Below are 18075 nucleotides of genomic sequence, written 5' to 3'. Positions count from 1 at the left end.
GCAGGAATTCTACTTAAAGGCAGGTAAACCTCAAAATTTCATAAAGCAAATGGCAGCCTGTGTGGTATTCTAGATTAACATGCTTATGCAACAGCTGCTGTCAAAACCATTTGTTTCTGAAACTTTTTCAGAAATTCCAACAAAGTGACCTTTGCTTACTAGGTATTTCATGTGTTGCACTTTGCTGGAGAAAAACTTGTCTACTGCTTTTTATTGTGCCAAAGAAGAGCGGGAAGTTCATTATATTAATTTGATTTGTGTTGCCCATCCCAAAAATGACTCGGGGCAGCTTAAAATAAGAGAAAAAATATCATGAAAACAGAATAAAATAAGGATGGGCTAATATGTGCAACAGTTATAAAGAAAGAATAGTGTTGAGAGAAGGAATGCCAGGAACAGAAATGTAATTTAGTGCATGCAAACATTTAAGTTTTGTGTAAACATCAGCAAGATTTTAGAAAAAAAAATATGAAAGAGGTTATTTCCTGTCATAATCATTCATCAGATGAGCTGCCACTGATAAGAGAAGGAAAGTAGAGAAATAAACAGCTCCGTCACTGGAAGTGTGACGTCCACTTCCTTAATATCTCCAAGAATTAGAGATTTTCCAAAGTTAATTACAATATAGCTTCAGAATTACAGTACCATAGTTTAAAATGTTTCTACTGATTTGTGAAATAATAGCACAAGGGGGCTAATGTTCAAGGTATTAATTTAGCATTCATCCATCTATTCCCATTGAGTCCTTCCTTTTTCAAGGGAAAATATAAGACTCCATTCTGTATTAATCGTTTTTTCTCCTTTCTAGTTATTTTTACAATTAGTGTTTTTACTAGTATTAATAAGGCTCTCCTCTTTCTCCACACTCATAGTTTCTTCTTTTAAGATACCAGGTCTTTCACTAGATTTAGCTGTACATCTGTTTTTCTGTCTGCCAGCAATCTTTGATGCTCTTCAGCTTCTCCTTTAGCTCTCTTCATTTTATTTGAACACTTGGCAAAATAGGTTTCTCTGTAGTGCCTTCTGTTTAAGAAATAGCAGAAGATGAGCAGAGATTAACTATCTTTTGGAAGAGGAGCGGCAGCACACAGTATTTCACAATATTAAGGCAGTGTAGAAAGAGATGCATATGTTTTGCTGCATGCATTCTTCAGCTTCCCACTAGAGGTCAATATTGTAATTAACAGTTGTAAGTAGTAGAGGAATACACTCTGCAAAGTTTTAGATTACTTCCTAAGGGACAAAATGGAATAATCTCTTGCTAACAGACAGATGCTGCTTCATTCTTGTACAGCTAAAATATTTGCATTACTAGCAGGAATAATAACTCTCCACTCAGAATTGCTGCTTCATTCACAGCAATCAAAACTTAGATGTTTTTTCCTTATGTAGTTTTACTTATACAGTTTTTTATCCTTTGCTACACATCTTGACAGTTGATTGTATTGGGTACCTCTGCACATGATGGGCCTCTGCTCTGACATGTGCTAATTAACATGTGTTGGAGCAGACTTGATTAATAGGGTGTATTCACATGTATTCAGTGTCCCCACCACCATTTTGAAGGGCAGGATACAATACATGTGATGCTGCAGGTGCTCTAATTAAATCACCCCCTTCCCACCGTGGAGCGCATGTAGAGATGCCCATTGTGCTCAGGTGGTCAAGGCACTGCAGATCTGTGTAAAGGATTTGTGCCTTGAATAGTTTAATCCTTTAAGCCAATGATACTAAACCAGGGTGCCTTGAGATACTTTCAGGGGTGATGCCTCTCCAACCTGTTGTGGGTTTTCTGAGTTATTTACAACAGAAGAATTGCTTGATTTAGTTTTTGTAGTCAAAAGTTGAGTGAAAACTAAGAGCTGACATTTTCTGAGGAGTGACTTGAGTCTAAAAAGGTTGAGGAACACGGGTCTAAGCCAGTAGTGCTCAACCTTTTCACCCTGTGGGTCAGATTGATTCCTGTGCACTAGGATTGAGCTTGCACACCCAGATTGGGCTCCACACTGCCTCTTTTGGGTCCTGAGGCCCTGCGCTGCCCTACCCAGTTCCACATACCAGGATTGGGCTCTGGGGCACCAGGGGCCAACACCACCTCCATCTGGCCACACTTGTCAGGATCAGGGCCTCAACATACCGGCATCTGGCTCTGCATGCCAGGATCAGGCCCTGTGCTGCCCAGCATTCCTGATCTAGTGTGTAGGACCACAGGCAAATGGGCTTCCCACTTGTTTGGGGAGCCCTGTGGCACAGCACCAGGGATCAGATCTGGCTGTCAAGCTAGAGGTTGAATACCCCTGATCTAAAGCACAGCACAGATAGAGGGGCAAAGGATCTTATAGATTGTGTTTTTTTCAGTGTTTTTGTATTTTTATTTTGTTTTTTTCCATTACCACTGCCATCTTGAGCACTGTTATTTTTTTCTCCTTTAAAAAGAGGAAATGCTTGAGCAGAGATGTGTATTTATCTATGTTGACAGGTTTTCTCTCACATGTTTTCTGGTACTTGGAAATATAGGCGTAAATATGGATAGCAGAAGTGTCTTGGATTTCTCCCTATTGTACTCTTAAGTGGTGGAAGGATGTAGAAGACGAACATTGACATGTGGTTTTGGAAAATAGCGGACAGATATTACGATAAGAACTAAGCCTGTTTGAATATTTTTTCCTGGTATTCAGAAGATTTTATTCTTCACAACCAGTAACTTAATCTTAGTTTAATTGAATTAAAATCTAACATTTATAATACTGAGAGATTAATTCTTAAATTCCTAATTCTTTCTTGAATCTAAAAATCATAAAAAATATATTGTTAAAACTTCTACAAACCTACATTCTGGAGAAATATGAAAGTTAAAATACTTTTGGGCTCCAAGGTGTACAGGTGGAGCTTTTGACGGGAATAATACAGCCTGTAAATCCTTAATGTTACCTTTGTCATATAATACACGTATTTCCAGTGTGACACTGTCCTTTCATCTATTTCTGTATTTAAATTATTGAAGCATCATTTGCAGATCCATGTTCAGTTAAGCTTCTTGCAGGCATTAAAAGAACAAAACCAGAAAAGACCTGTGCTTTATCAGAAGTATCAGTGCATTACTTTGATCCAACTGTGCAGCATCTGCATAGATTGGGCACTTCAGCAGGGATTTTTGGGACTTTTAGCTAAAGCTGATTCAATCAATTATTTGATAAAAGTGCTAAAAAAGCCCCACCAAAGCATCCAATTTATACAGACATCAGGTGAGCTGGGTCCAACTAAGGCAATGCCTCTTCTGGGCATGTGCAGGCCTCAGTGTGGGAACGTGCCAACTTTAAAGTGAAGCGCCAGGTTTTCTTGGGACTGTTTTAATGTCTGCAAGCAGCCTTAATATTGAGTTTAGTTTTGCACTTTCAATATTTAGTTCAAATTAAAATTTTAAAAAAGAATTATCTAGGAAATCTGTTTCCTTGAAGCATTACTTTAAAGATTGAAGGTCTTTTTGTATTTGAAAATGTATTTCAAAGAATTTAAGCTGTCCTTTTTCAGTGAGAACTACAGTATTTAGCATATTCTGAGGCCCACTGACTGGTAGGAGTTAAGCATGCCCCTATTAACTGTTTATTGCATTGTTGCTTTTTGACTTTGGGCTACATGGGAGGGCTGCCACCATTTGCTCTCTGTGAATCGGGAGGATGAGAAGAAAATATCTTTTAAAAACTCACTTTCAAGTAATTTGCAACTTCAGACATTAAAATGTTCTAATCTCAACGCTGTTGCCTGTGTCATGTCAGGGAAGAGTTAAGGTCCTATGAGTGCTCTAGTAGTATGTCCCATTCTGGAATGTCCTGGAATTTATGTTGCTTTTATGATAATTGGAACATCTACATAATGTATTGCATGCTAATTTTGGTGTGGTACTAATATCCTTAACAGTTAATAGAAAATCAGTTATTATTTATTTGTATAATAGAGGTGTGAAAACATAGATGTTAATTGGCAATACAGGCTTCAGTTCTGCAAATCATGTAAGAACATGATGAATTTCAGGCACATGTTCATCAAAATCCATGGAAACTAAGCATGCATTTAATGTTTTAAGTACCTGTTTATAGTTTCTGCTGTATAGTGTTGCTCTGAGTGGAGGCTATAAAACTAATAGCATGGTCCATCTTTTAGCATTTGAACACAGATTTCTCCGCTCTATCTCCAGGAAAAAAATGAGTCCTCTTATGTATGCTGCTCGAGAAGGCCACCCTCAGGTTGTTGCTCTTCTTGTTGCTCATGGATCACAAATAAATGGCCAGGATGAAAATGGTTATACAGTAAGCAAGTTACTTTTATGTTCAGCATATAATTTTATTTCTTTGTAAATCCCTCTGTTCCTACGTATCAAGGGACTTTCCAAAATGTGACAGTTCTTAAATAATTATCACATCATTGTTTTTAAGTGAAGTAAAATTTAGAACAAGCCTGTCCAACTGGTAGCCTGCGGGCTGCATGCAGCCTGCACAGGGTTAAGTTGCAGCCCCTGAATTCCTGCATGGCCTCCACTTTCCATACTGCAGCCAAAGTCTCAAGGCTCCCCCTCCCTCCTCCAGCTGCTGTGTTCTGCATCTGCCCTGGGGGAGTCACGGTGCAGCACAGCGTGGCTTGGCGCAGGGGTTAAAGTGGAAGCCACACGGTCAGGAACTGCTGCAGTGGAGAGGGCAATGGAGAGGCATCCATGCGGGGTCTTTTCAGTGGGAGGGCACCTACACAGGTGCACACTGCTGCAGGTTGGGGTGTGCATGGTGCAGCAGGGGGTTGTCCATACATCAACCAACCTGAGACTGTGGCCCCTGTTGATGCCACCTGCAGGACATGCTACCCCCAGCTGTTTCGAAGTTGGACATCCCTGATTTAGAGCAGGTTAAAACTGTTTAATGCATTTTTATTCAGGTGGCATGGCTAAGGGGAAGAAATTCCTTACCAGGTGTGAAAAGTTAGAATAAACAAGGGCAGAGCTATGATTGACTTTGCACATCTGCTTCACTTTAACTTTTTTAATTAATTTATTAAGGCTTTTAATGAGGTTTTTTGTTGTCAATTTTAGTGTAATTGTTTGTCAAGTTATCTTGCTTAGCTGAGCATAACAAAATAAGATAGTAGCACAGTCACACTTAACAGGAGTACCATACACTCCTCCTAAGAGTACCTTTAACATAAGTGCACTGGAATTAAGAAACTCTGGTTCTGTTTGTTTTTTGTAAACTTGGTTTCCTAAATGAAACAAAATATTTTATGTAGGCATTGATGTGGGCAGCACGGCAAGGACATAAACGTGTAATTTTTAAGCTGCTTGAACTTGGGGCTGATAAAAGTCTACAAACCAAAGATGGAAAGACAGCTGGAGAGATTGCCAAAAGCAATAAACATTCTGAGGTATCAGTCTCTACCTAACTTCATGTTTTGTCTGAAATGTTCTCACTGGTGCTGCAACTTTTTGCAGCAATGTTTATTTAGATATTTGCACTAATATTAGGATATATTTTCAGCCACTCAGTATTTAGTAATCATATTTGCATATGCTGAGATTGATTTTAAAGTTATTGCACATCTGTAGCGTTGCTAAAAGAGCTTGTATTGTAGTGTCTCAGCTTCCATGCATTCAAATTTTGAATTTCAGTATTCACTGCATGAAAAAAACAGATTTTGATAATTTTACTAATCTATTATTTGAGAAATAGTTTGTTAATTTCTACCAAAAAAGTGTTTGGAATAGATTGCAATGTGCAGCTTTGACTACATTTGGGAAACTCTTTCTGAAAAAGTTCTAAAATTGCTCAGATATGCAGCAATAGGTGCAGGATTTATTGTACTATAGTGAGCACTAAGATTTTACACCATTAGTGCTTGCAAAGTAAGCACACCTAAAAGGTTCAGTCAGCTCATGACCTTAAATAACAGCACCAGAACTAATAGCCAAGACAGTTTGTTGTCCTTAGTAGCATCCATTCACTTCAAGAGAATGCTTCTGAACATACTGTCTCCAAACACTTTAGTTTGCCCAAAGGAAGAAAACAAAATATCTGGTGAGGGACAAAATGCCTTTTATGTCATTTAGGAGACCATGAGCAGACATTAGATGTTTCTCCTCCTCCCCCCCCAGAACAGGATTAGACAATGCAATTGCCAATAGATGACTGGATTGGGTGACATAGGAGATGCGTTTTAATAATGTGTCATGTAATCCGTTCCTGTTCCTTTTAATCCAGCAGTCTACTTTTCACTCTCATAGTCCTTCAGGAAAATTTCCTTTTCTAAAAACTGAAGAGCAAACAGATTTCTAACACCATTTGAGATAACCACCAGATATAATTTATGGACTGTTTAGGACCAAAACAAGGTTACAGGCTTTGCCAGCTCCCAGTGGTGTGATACCAACTCAAAAAAACCCTCTATATTTGTATCTCATTGTTCACTTATCTGAAATTTATTCCCTAATTCTTTCATCCTGAGCATCAGAAGAAGGGACAGTGGAAGCAACAAGAGACAGTTGGGCAAGAGAAGAACCAAAATCATACTCAACCAGAGGCGGCACAAAACTTGTCTTTCAGCTTCTTTTATGGCAAGAAATGGGGAAACGGTGCTTTTGAATAAAGAACCAGGGTGACAGTTAGAGCCAGGAGCAAATAAACTTTTACTCTCCTCTTTGAAAGAGCTCTGAGTCAGTAGGGTGTTTTGTAGCTGGAGACTCTTGAATTGCAGCTTTCATATTTTTATAAAATCATATCTGCAGCCATTTATTCTTACAGAGAGAACCTTGAAAACATGAACTGAGTGTAAAAAGGTGAAGCGACATTTGACTGTTAGCTCCTGACAACTCTTAATTGTCACTCATTTTAGAGTCCCGCCGAGTTGCTGGTTCTACCGCTGTGCTATTTATTATTTTTCTGAGACTTGGTAGCATACAGCATTATTGCAGTGAAATAGACCATTCTGCTGCAAGTGTGGGCATCCAACTCTTTATTTTTAGTTTCTGGCTCTCCAGCTTTCTCTACCATGTGGGGGGAGTTACTTGGGTTTCAGTGCAAGCTTTCTGCTCTGCTGCCTGAAGTCAGGCAGTGGAGGGGCAGGGAACCAGAATTGGAATCCAGTGACAGCCAAGGATTATTGATCTGAGTAAATGAATCATTGAAGTTGATTACCAGGGTCCTCTCTTCCTTGCATATGCTAGCAAAAGTGGCTTTTTGTCCAAGCTGCCTTCAAAACAAAAAGAAAAAATGTTGATGATCTTTTTTACTGCAGAATATTTTCAACTAGAAACTTCTGTTGGTGTAAAGATTTGAGTGATGAGAACAATGGATACTAAGTAGAGATGCAACTTGTTTGATGGTGCCATGTCATTTAAAGTTTGTTTTAGCCGAATTTGGTCTAAGTGCAAACTTAGACCACAAAATATTTGAAAAATTATTTTATTTGAGTGTCAATAATTATTATTTTGCATACTAATATTTATACTAAATATTTATAGACAAAAGTTAAATGTATTCACACTTTTGTTTTTCAGAAACACTTTGCTCACTTGCAAGTGAAGAACTTTTGTTTTCCAACAAAAGAATATATTAGATTTTAGTTAATTTACGACCTCTTACTGCCTTTTAAATTTCAAATCAGGATGCTTTTCTTGAGTCATCCTGTACATGCAGAAGCTTTACAGTCTATACTGGAATTTGGTGGGTGTACTAGCATTCATGTTCTTGAACATTAAAACTCTGTGGGCTCACCTCTATCACAGATGTTTGCCTTTTTTCATGAATGAGAGGATTTATTTAAATTCTTCCCTATCCTAACCCTGGCAAATTTTCATTCATTTTATCATTTTGAATTTACATTTTGTATTTAAATAGTCATATATCCATGTAAATAAGTAGGACATGATAAAGCAGATCTGTTCTTGAATATTAGCTAAATTGTTGTGATGGCTTTTTCAGCTTTTTAGTTTACTTTCTTTGACTGCAAATCCTTTGCAAGGAAGGGTCCAGAGCCTAGTTAAGGAAGAGGCTGTACACAAACTTCTGAAAGCAATCCCTGATGCACCTAGAGGTCACAGTGTCAGGTAAAGAAATAATCGTGTCATGCAAAAAAACCCTGTTTTTTTATTTCATAAATACACAGTTTTATGAATAGATTTTTTATCAATGATTGTTGCATTTTTAACAGTCAGACTTAATGCAGTGATGCTAAAATATAGAAATGAAACCCCATTTTGAAAAACAGAAACCCTTCTTAAATTTGGCCTCATACTTAATGTATTGCACTCTACACTTGACTTCTGATCAAAACAGTAACTCTGAAGGGCTAAGCAAGAGAAATATACTTTGAAAATAAATAAAATATCTAACTTACATGGAGGGGGGCTGGTGATCAGACTGTATTTGTACTGTATTTTCTGTCCTGGGTAAGTGGGGTATTTTTGTAATTGTAACTTTGCGGCCATTTGATGTTTTAAATTAGGAATTACTAAAGATTTTTTTCAGTTTAAATATGGCTGTTCTTTCCTTCTTGAACACTGTCACCAGTTACAAAAGTTGGCTAAATTGTGCCTTCACTTCCATCTGTGGGATATTGCTTTCTTGAGTGGCCTTGCCTAACTCCTGAAGTACCTTGCCTGGGAGAGATCTTCAAAAGGAGACTGGACACACCTTGCAGGGGTTATTTGTCTTTCCTGCCCAGAGCAGAGGGGCTGGACTTGATGATCTCACAAGGTCCCTTCCAGCCCTAAATTCCTGTGAATCTGTGAATATATCTCTTCAGAGGCTTTAAATAGACATTGCATATGCCCTGAAAGCCTTTTGTCCTGGGATCCTACAGATGTTCAAGTTCACTCTCCTGTTTCAAGTCCCTCTGAAGGATGCAGGATAAAATGTACAAACATTTTTTTTTTCCCAGGACACAACTGTGTGCTTCTTTAAGGTTATTGCGTTTTTCCTGGTACAGGCTGGCCAGGCTGTATGTTCCTCTTTGGTGGAGGATGCAACGCAATGCAGCATGAAAGAACAGCGTGTGTAAATGATTGTACCATGCCTGTTTTGATCTTGGTCCAGCATCAAGACAATAGGGCCTGTGTCAAGTGAGATGTCTGTTTACAGCCTAATTGGCAAGCATGTGTCCACTAGAATTGTTTTAAACCTTTTTTTAGTAATTTTTTAAGAACAAGTCTGCTACTACCTTTGTTTGTTTCTCATTTATTAATATTGTTATGTAGTTCCTATACAGCTTTTGGTGATCTGGAAGTGTTTTTACATGGTCTTGGTCTAGAACACATGGCAGAGTTACTAAAGGTAAGATTGATGCAATGAAATTGCATATTTGGAAAACAATTTATAAATTATCAAATGTGCACCATACTTCAACTTTAAACTTTAAGTTGCATTTTAATATTTTTTTTGAAAAATAAGCCAGAAATATTCATCTGATATGCTACCTTTCATATCTCTAAGGTGCTCCTTTATTATTCTCATGTGGTGTCTTTTGGAAGACTACAGATTAAATTTTAGGAATTATAACTAAATTTCTGTGCTAAAAACTGTGTATTGAGAACTCACTTGAGAAACTTCACAATACTGCTTTGGTAAATGACTTGTATAACTGGTTTTTTTTTTCCTTAATTTTTCTTTTGAGTGTTCATATTTGACAACTGAAAATTTATTTCATGCAGGAAAGAGATATAACCTTAAGGCAGCTTTTAACCATGGGAAAAGATGACTTTGCACAGGTCAGCATTCTACTTGGGAAATTTCATTTATTTTCATTACTTTTATGTTTAGATACTGGTATGCAGTTTGAAGGGTAAAAGTTTGTTACTTTAATCATCTATATTCTTTTGGGTTATTTGGATAGACATAGATCTATGCAATTTTTAAATGAAGATAATAATAGTTTGTTAATTTCTGCTCCCAGTTCCTTAATTCAATGTGGGAGCTGAGCTGCAATTTAGTTTTTTCCCTTTTCTGCAGTATTATCAATTATAAAAATTTGGGAGGCTGAATTGAACCTTCAGCCCCACTTTAGGGGTAACAGACGTGTACAATCTGTAACTTCAAAAGCCCACTATAAAAATAAGGAAATCAGAGTGTTAGGCAATACATTATTTGTCCAAGGTTAGAGCTGATGAAACCAGAAATGGCACCAAGACCCATCTACCTTTCCATTACACCTTAAGGAGTAGTTGAGCTGCTGTGGCTCCCCAAGCCTTTCTATAACCAGAGATATACTAGTCTGGAGAAAGTATGGGGGACTGTTCCATTGCTCCCTGTTCCCTGACTGGGGTATCCCGGGTCTGGAGAATAGACAGGAGGGGAAATGTTCCCTGCACTTCCTCAGACCAGTGATCCTGGTTGGGGGAGGACATGGAGAGTCTTTCCACACTGTTCCACTCCTTCCTGAGAACAGGAGGAATGGAGCAGCCTCGCTCCCTATGCCTTCCCCAGACCAAGATGTCCCCAGTTTAGTGAAGGCAGAGGAGGCAGCTGCAGGCTGGACACCTTTAGCACGCCCTCTCCTACACGGATTTCTAGTGGTAGAAATTTCTTAGAAATTTTTTATGTAAATAATTACATTTATGTATTTCCAAAAAATTGTAACCTCTCTCCTCTGTTCTTCATCATTAAACAATTATATTTTAAAATGCCTTTTTAATTTAGTTTGGAATTACAAATACAAGAGACCAACAGAAAATCCTTGAGGCTGCTAAAGAACTACAGATAGAAGAACTAAAATTTGGAGAGTTGCCTGAAGTGATGAAGTTAGAATTCAGGTAAAGGTCATCTTGCAGTGCTTATTACAGCAGAAAGACTTGATTATTTTTTTAAATGTTACAGCACATATTCATCATATATGTGCTAATAGCTAAATTTATTCCTAAATTAAGAACTTTTGAAGGCTTTTAGTAATGAATAGTCAGGTGAAGGACTAGGGTTACAACAGTGAATAGCATATAGTTTTCTGTTACATGGTTTTTTGTTATTTATGGGTTATGCTGCTGTTACTGTCTTTGATGTTGCCACCTCCTTGCATGAATGGGAAATCTTTCTCCTGTGTCCCAAAAGGTTGTTGCTGGCCTATCCAAGCTCTGCCTGCTGTACACTTATTCAACTGGGTCTGACATACTTAATCTGTATCATTTTAAGCTTCCTTTTGTCAGGGTGAACTTTAGCAGTGTTTCATTCTTTATCAGTGATTCCCTTTTGTGGAAAAAAGGGATTTTAGTCTAGCTGCTCTAGAAGCTCCTAAAGACCAGTTCTGATGTCCCAAGCTCACTTTCCCAGAGCTCCTGGGACTGGTTACAGTACACATCTCCAGAGACACACACTGATTCAGGTGTTTAATCCACAAACTTTGCAGATTCTTTAAAAGGGTTCTGAAGAAATTGCTCTTTTAGACAGGCCTAGGGAGGGGAAGATGCAAACAGAACCATAAAAATACCTGTGCGCTATTCCTTGCATCAGTTTCTTTGCCAATTTATATATGGCCTTCAGGCTGGTTCTGGTCTGCCGAACCACTTCATCTCAGCCACAGGGCTACCAATGGACCAGGAAACGTCAAGAAGTGGATGGGCCTATCACACAATATAGAGCCCCAGTGGACATGGCCATCAGCTGCAGGGAAGTAAGCAAGAACTGTGCCAACACAACCTCACTCGTCCTTTGGCCACTTGGCCTGCTGCCTCCAGTTTGGCAAGTTAGCCACCTGGCCTGTGGCCATTTACCCCACTACCACCCCATCTGCTGTTTCTGCTGCTGCTGATCCAGCCCACAAGGATTCCTGTGGTTTGGATCCAACCTAGGATACAGGGGGGTTGACACCCCTGCTTTACAGCGTTTAGGCTAAGTATGGACATTCAAAAAGACCATGGCTGAAGCACTCAACTCATTGCACTTTACTCCATCCCATCTTCCAGGTTGGGATCAGAGGCTGTCACTGACTTGAGTCAGTGACAGGTAGGGGGCACAGCCAGCACTACACCTGGACAGAGCAAATGATCTCTGCCCAAAGCTAGAGTGCAGCCCTGCACAACACCTTAAGTTAACCCTCAGTGACAACTGCAACAGATATTCAATGAAGTGTTTTGACAGAAAGCACTTTAGTTTAGTATGCATCCATCCAGGGCTAACTTAGAGTGGGATCTGCCATTTTTAAAGCACCCTATGTGCCATGAACACCTGTTCTGTTACAGCTGTAAAGCGCTTTCTGTGCACTTAAAGTCCATTAAGTGTAATGTTTGTACCTAGCCTTAGTCTTTTCAGTTCTCAGGAATACAGTGTGTCGTCTGGCTTCTGCAGCCACCTTTCTGTTTTTGGTTTCCCAATCTCTCTCTTCAGAACAAACTTATTTGAGAGTTGAGCTTTTGTAAAGTTGAGCTTCTTTCTACTGTGACCTTCACCAAGCAACCTCATTGGATACTTCCATTTTGTTCTTGCTGTCATCTGTTAGATAGTTACCTCCCTGCGTGGACTGCCTTTCTTATTTTAGCCCCCTTGTTTTGCAGAAGGGACTTCTATTTGAGTATGATAACTCTCAGACTTAAATTCTCCTTCATTCCACCCCTTGGAATTCCATCTAAAGACATAAATGAGAAAGAAAGCAAGCAGTCTAGTTTCCCAGTCAAAATGGAGCTTGTAGTCCAATTAAATATCCAGAATTTCAAACTGCAATTAATAAATTATGCTCATCTATCCCAAATCATCACATAGATGACAGCCAGTAAGGCTTCAGGATTTCTGCAGAGAGTTTCTCAGATCTGGATTAAAGAACCAACCGCTTGATTTCCCTCCCCCTTGTTGCTCAAGGGAATAAGCCTGATGAGACTGGGGAGGTGCATTGCAGAAAGGTCTGTGAGATGATGACAGATGCAGCACTACCATTTGTGCACTATTTTGTTGCATGTAAAGAAACAATTTGCAACACTCTCCCTGTTGATATTGAGCGTCATGTTATTGTTGTCAGTATTGATTTGTGTCACAATCCTCAGTCTGGTGGAGGAAGGCAAGTTCTGCGTGCTGCCCTGAATTCCAGCATATGAATATGGAGTCTTACTGTATCCAAAGACCCTGTACCTGGAGATCACCAATTTGGACACTCCATCCTGACAGACAGGCACCCATGATGAGGGCCATGGATAGGTACAAGGGGAAAAAGTGCATTCTTTAATGCATATTGAGCCTGGTTCTTCTGTCATTTAAGTGAAGACTGGACCATATAAACCAGTTATTTTTCAACTGATGATGTAAGGGGATTTCTCCTCCATGGAGAGTGCTTCCACAGTTTACAGTTTTCACCTTCCTGAGGTGATGTTTGATGCTTAGTATCACAAAGGTTCAGGTAGCCACATAACCAAGACTGTAGAAGTCGGTCTTTACCATTAGTTTTGGGTAATTTTCAACCATCAGGATTCATTCTTGTAGGGACTGAAAAATATCCTGTCGGAGGTAGACCCTTGCTGTCAAAGTGAATTTTATTGACTTGAATGTCTGCACAGGAGCTGATTTACACCCGTGGGACGGGAGGGAACGACCTGCAGTCCCCCCACATAGGGGAAAAGCTGGTTTCTAGTATTTCGTTCTCTCAAACTCTTGACTCTAACCTGCTAATCATCCAGGAAAGACTAAGCAGCAAGTCCTTACTGTCTAAGATGCTGGGCTGCAACTCAGAGAAAACTGAAACTCTCAGGGTCACTGAGAGGCTGAATGAGAGGACATTATACTGGTGATGATTCTGACCTACTGAAAATAAAAGGTTTTGTGTGTATGGATCTGATGGCAATATGGAAATAGGTGTCCTGTAAGTTGAGAGATGCAAACCAGTCACCCTCCTTCAAAAATGGTCTGATGGTCACTAACATGATTCTTTTGGACTTGAGTTTGCGAATTAAAGTTATCAAGTTGTCTTAAGTCCCAGATGCATTGTCCCCACCCCCACCCTCCTTCAGAACTAGGAAATAATTATTGTAGACCCCATTCCCATTGCCCTTGTCATAACAGGGTAGGTACCTTTTGCTGTAACAAAATGGGAGGAAAGCACTTGGTAATGAACTGACTTGGATGGCTTATCTAGTTGTGATAATGTGAAGAACCCACTGTATTTAACTATGAGATGCTTCTGGAGATGAGATTTGAGTATCCTGGAAGTAAAAAAAATGTACGCATGGAACATTTGCCAGGAGTGTGGGATTTCCTGAGACATTAAAACCACCTAGTGAGTCCACTGGATACAGTTATGCATGCTCACCAGATGCGCACAACCCCAATCATTGAAGAGAAACCATAAGAAGGATGCCTCAAAACTAAGAATGGATTTAAAAAAAACATTTTTAATCTGTCCATGGATAGGGGAGAAAATCCAGGAGAGAGCCAACAAGAAGATGCTACTGTGACATACAGTGAAAATGAAAATGGGAATGTAACCGAAAGGCCCCCAAAGCCCAACAAAAGGGAAAAATGTTAAAGGTCGTCATCTTTTTCTGCTTTTTTAGAAAGAGAAATATGTGAAAAATTTTAAAAGAAAAACAATGTAGGAGTGTACATTATAAGCAGGAGATGAGTGGGTGTGGGTGGGTGTATGCATGCATACCCCTATCTGTACCCCCACAAAGACTGAATATAAACAACAAATTGAAGAAGAGCAAATAGATCCTCTTTTTTCCAAAAGGCATCTGTTTGTGTACATCATTCTTAAATTTAAATACACATATGACAGAGAAATTAATGGAAAATAAAAAGGAAGGATTCCACTGAACGGGTGAAAAGAGGGGTTAAAACACAGATAACCTGTTGCCTCTCTGTTTTTTATTTAATGTATTAAATATGTGAAATGCATAGAACTGTGTGTTCTTAGATGATCTGTTATGGTTATAAATCTTACTCCAGTTTTCTGTTTTCATGGGTGATAAGAAACAATGAACTAATAGAAGGCTGTTGGGTAGACAGTATATGACACAAATTCAATTATTAGAAGTGTTGCATATTTTTTTTAAGAAAAGTGTTGGACACATGTATTCCAGGAATCTGACCTTGTGGCTAAATCATAGGCTCTGTTTACTTGCTGTTTATGTGAAGATTTTGCTTCACATTTGTTCAGTCATTCTATAAGGAGGGAAAATTAGTCATTAAGTCATAGAAAAACTAACATAGTAGAAAATGTTGAACTGATTGATTATAAGCTCCCAAAGGGTATTTCACAATGTTTAGGAACCATATTCTAAAGAACTGTATTTTTTTGTGAAAATTCCAGTTCTTGTTGAAAGCACAATGGAGTATATCATATATCCAAGCATTCAACAAGACCAAAAATGTTACATTTTTCACTTGGTACAGTAATTCATTCTAATAATCATTCCTGGTATTTGAATGTTTTTAGGAAGTACAATAAGGTAATAATTTTCCTTTGTTTCATTCCATTTCATGCCTTTAACATACTTTGTGTGAGGAATTATGGAAAGAGAGCTTCAAAAATAATTAGTGTTCCTTTGTGACAAAGCACAGATGTCATTTGATCCTAGCCAGCTATAAAATTTATCTTTTAAGTCAAAAGAAGTCGTCATGATAGACTTGTTTGATGGGCGCTCAGCATGCAAGAGAAACTTACAGACTGTATCTGGTTATGATCACTTCATTTAATGACAGAATTTTTATCCAAAATACTAATATTTACTTTAAAATATTTTTCTGTAAAACATTTTAAATCTATTGGGTCATAGCAATATACTAAATAATATTAGCTAATAGTTTTTACATTGACTCCTTCAATAAGCAAACAAAATTCTTTCATTTTAAATTATTATTTTTTAAGCAGAAATGCTGGAAATTTCAACTTCCTTTGTAAAAATATTGCTTGCCTCGCTCTAGCACCACACAATATTCTGTACCACAGACTACGTTGTTATTACTTCAGGGAACTTGGTATGATAGTGAAACCGCTGCCAAGCTGGTTCATGTTTAAAAATACATGCTTTGAAATACCAAATAACAATACCTAAATGTGACATTAATATTTACAAAAACATATATTTTCACAATAATTGGTACTTGAGACTTTAAATTTTTGTAGTTCCTCTGGATCTTGGAAGCATGTATGCTTGAAATTGAGCAGTACCACATTCCATTTGCCTTATCTGAACAGGCGTCCTTTCATCCTGTTTTATTTGTTGATGAAATTTACTGATGCTTGCTTAGGATTCATAGTTTTTGGTAACCAGAAGGTAAGAGGACTGATGCACAGGCAAAACTGTCTATTAGAGATGCTAATGTAGAATTGCTCTTTGGAGGAAGGTAACCCCACCTATATGTTTGGTCCTTAAACCTAAAGCAACAAAGGACTGGGCAGAATTTCTCATAAATGCATTTGGTGGTGTGAATTTCATCAAAAGTAGCATGGAAAGCACTGAACGTGACTATCCTGATATTCCAGAGCAATATATACAGCATTCAACAAGCCTCAGTTATGAAAAGCATGGCCCAAAAACTCTTGTGACCAGAAGAGGACTTAACGTGTTCTCATAGCCTCCCTCTTCCTTGGTGAATGAAGCACTATGTGCTCCATTCCCAGCATGCAGGGGTATCCAGCAGGGCTGCCCCCTTCCAGAATGCTCTATGCCCTAACCATTGAGCCACTGCTCCAAGTGATGCCGTGGCACCTGACAAGCAGCTGTTGGTCCTGTAGTTAAGGTGACAGCGTATGCCAATGACGTGGCTGTTTTTGTGAACAGTGAGAGTGATGTCCAGTCCCTGATCAAGTGTCAGCAGGCCTATGAGCACACCTCCTCAGCCCATGTCAAAGGAGCCAAAAGTGACATGTTTTTTCTGTTGCGCCTCTGTGCCAGTGCTTAGTCCCCAGACCTGCATGGAGCTTTCCCTGGTGCTGCGATGGTTTCAAAGCCCTGGCCATTTTTCTAGGCCCGCCAGCCTATCTAGCAAAGAACTGGAAAGACCACATTGAGGATGGTGAGGTCCAACTATGTGGTGATTCTGGCTCCTGCCCAGCCACTCCTGGCAACCTGGCAGCTGCTGCTCTGTGGCACAGGTGTGTCATCCTGCATCAACCAAGGACTTTGCTCAAAAGGTCCCAGAAACTTCTTCTGGAATCCTTCTGCAGCAGGCACTACTGGCTTCAGAGGGCTGTCCTCTGCCTGCCCACCAACAAGGTGGGTCAGGGCCCAATTGACCTGTTGAGAAGGGTGCCTGCCTCCTTACCTGCAAAGCCTTCAACACCTGCTCTTTGCTGGTGAGCCCTTCCTGTGGCGATGGCTGGCCTTTTCTTTCCTGCATCCAGTGAGGGACCTCAACCTTGATGGGAACTTTTCCTCTTGGATCCTGATCATCTCAGCTGGGACACGCATGCTCCCAACCCTTCTACCACAGCCTTTCTCAGACCTGGCAGGTCTCCATCCAACTGAGACTCCAGTAGAGTATTTGGTGGGAGGGGGAAGCAGGGGATGAACAGGGCACCAGGGACAGCTGGCAGGGAGTCTGTGTTGCAGGTCTGGTGCAGCCAGTGTGCATCAAGCCTGCCCCTCAGCTGCAGCCCCATAGATTTGAGCACAGGGCTGCCAGGCTTCTGTGGCTGGATAGCATGGGGCTGCACCTGCCATAGCAAAGGCTCCCAGGGTGGGTGGGGCAATTCTAAGTCGGCATCCAGGGCAGCTGCCCCGCTCCCTTCCTAGTTAGATGCTACTGAGTGTAAGATAATCTTCAAATTGGAGAACCTAAGACCTTCCAAAATCCATTTTGAAAAATGAGCATGAAATGCAAGGCCTAAGTCGGTTTTACTCAGCGCTTCATCCAGCTGCTTTTCTGGCTGAACACCTCAGTCCATTCTGTTTACTACTAAACATTGGTCAGAGTACCCAGGCACCAAGTACAAAGCAAAGTTCAGCTCCGCATGCTGCTTGAATATACAAGCTGCATATCAAGAATATCTCCTACATAAAATAGACCTGAGACTTCTTTTTTCAGGTTTTGCTAAACTCTGGGTTTCAGGGTCTATCTTCATTCTACAAAGACAATTATATTGCAATTTCAGTGTCTAATAGGGCCATAAACTTAATTCCATTGG

General features: G+C 39.6%; 1 protein-coding gene across 6 annotated transcripts in view; it reads left to right on the top strand.

The window, feature by feature from the left end:
- The window catches only part of ASZ1 (ankyrin repeat, SAM and basic leucine zipper domain containing 1), a 52614-nt gene that overhangs the window by 30429 nt on the left and 4110 nt on the right, over positions 1-18075 (top strand). For all 6 annotated transcript variants that reach the window (XM_006023621.2, XM_006023620.1, XM_014519943.1 and 3 more), the window contains 6 exons: positions 4196-4307; positions 5272-5406; positions 7959-8083; positions 9233-9308; positions 9686-9742; positions 10671-10783. In XM_006023621.2, coding sequence (XP_006023683.2) covers positions 4196-4307; positions 5272-5406; positions 7959-8083; positions 9233-9308; positions 9686-9742; positions 10671-10783 — 618 coding nt within the window. The remainder of the gene's footprint in view (positions 1-4195; positions 4308-5271; positions 5407-7958; positions 8084-9232; positions 9309-9685; positions 9743-10670; positions 10784-18075) is intronic.

The sequence above is a fragment of the Alligator sinensis genome, unplaced genomic scaffold (assembly GCF_000455745.1).
Source record: "Alligator sinensis unplaced genomic scaffold, ASM45574v1 scaffold65_2, whole genome shotgun sequence".
NCBI classification, from domain to species: Eukaryota; Metazoa; Chordata; order Crocodylia; family Alligatoridae; genus Alligator; species Alligator sinensis.
Note: the sequence above shows the minus strand (reverse complement) of the source record. Positions and strands in the feature narration are given on the sequence as shown.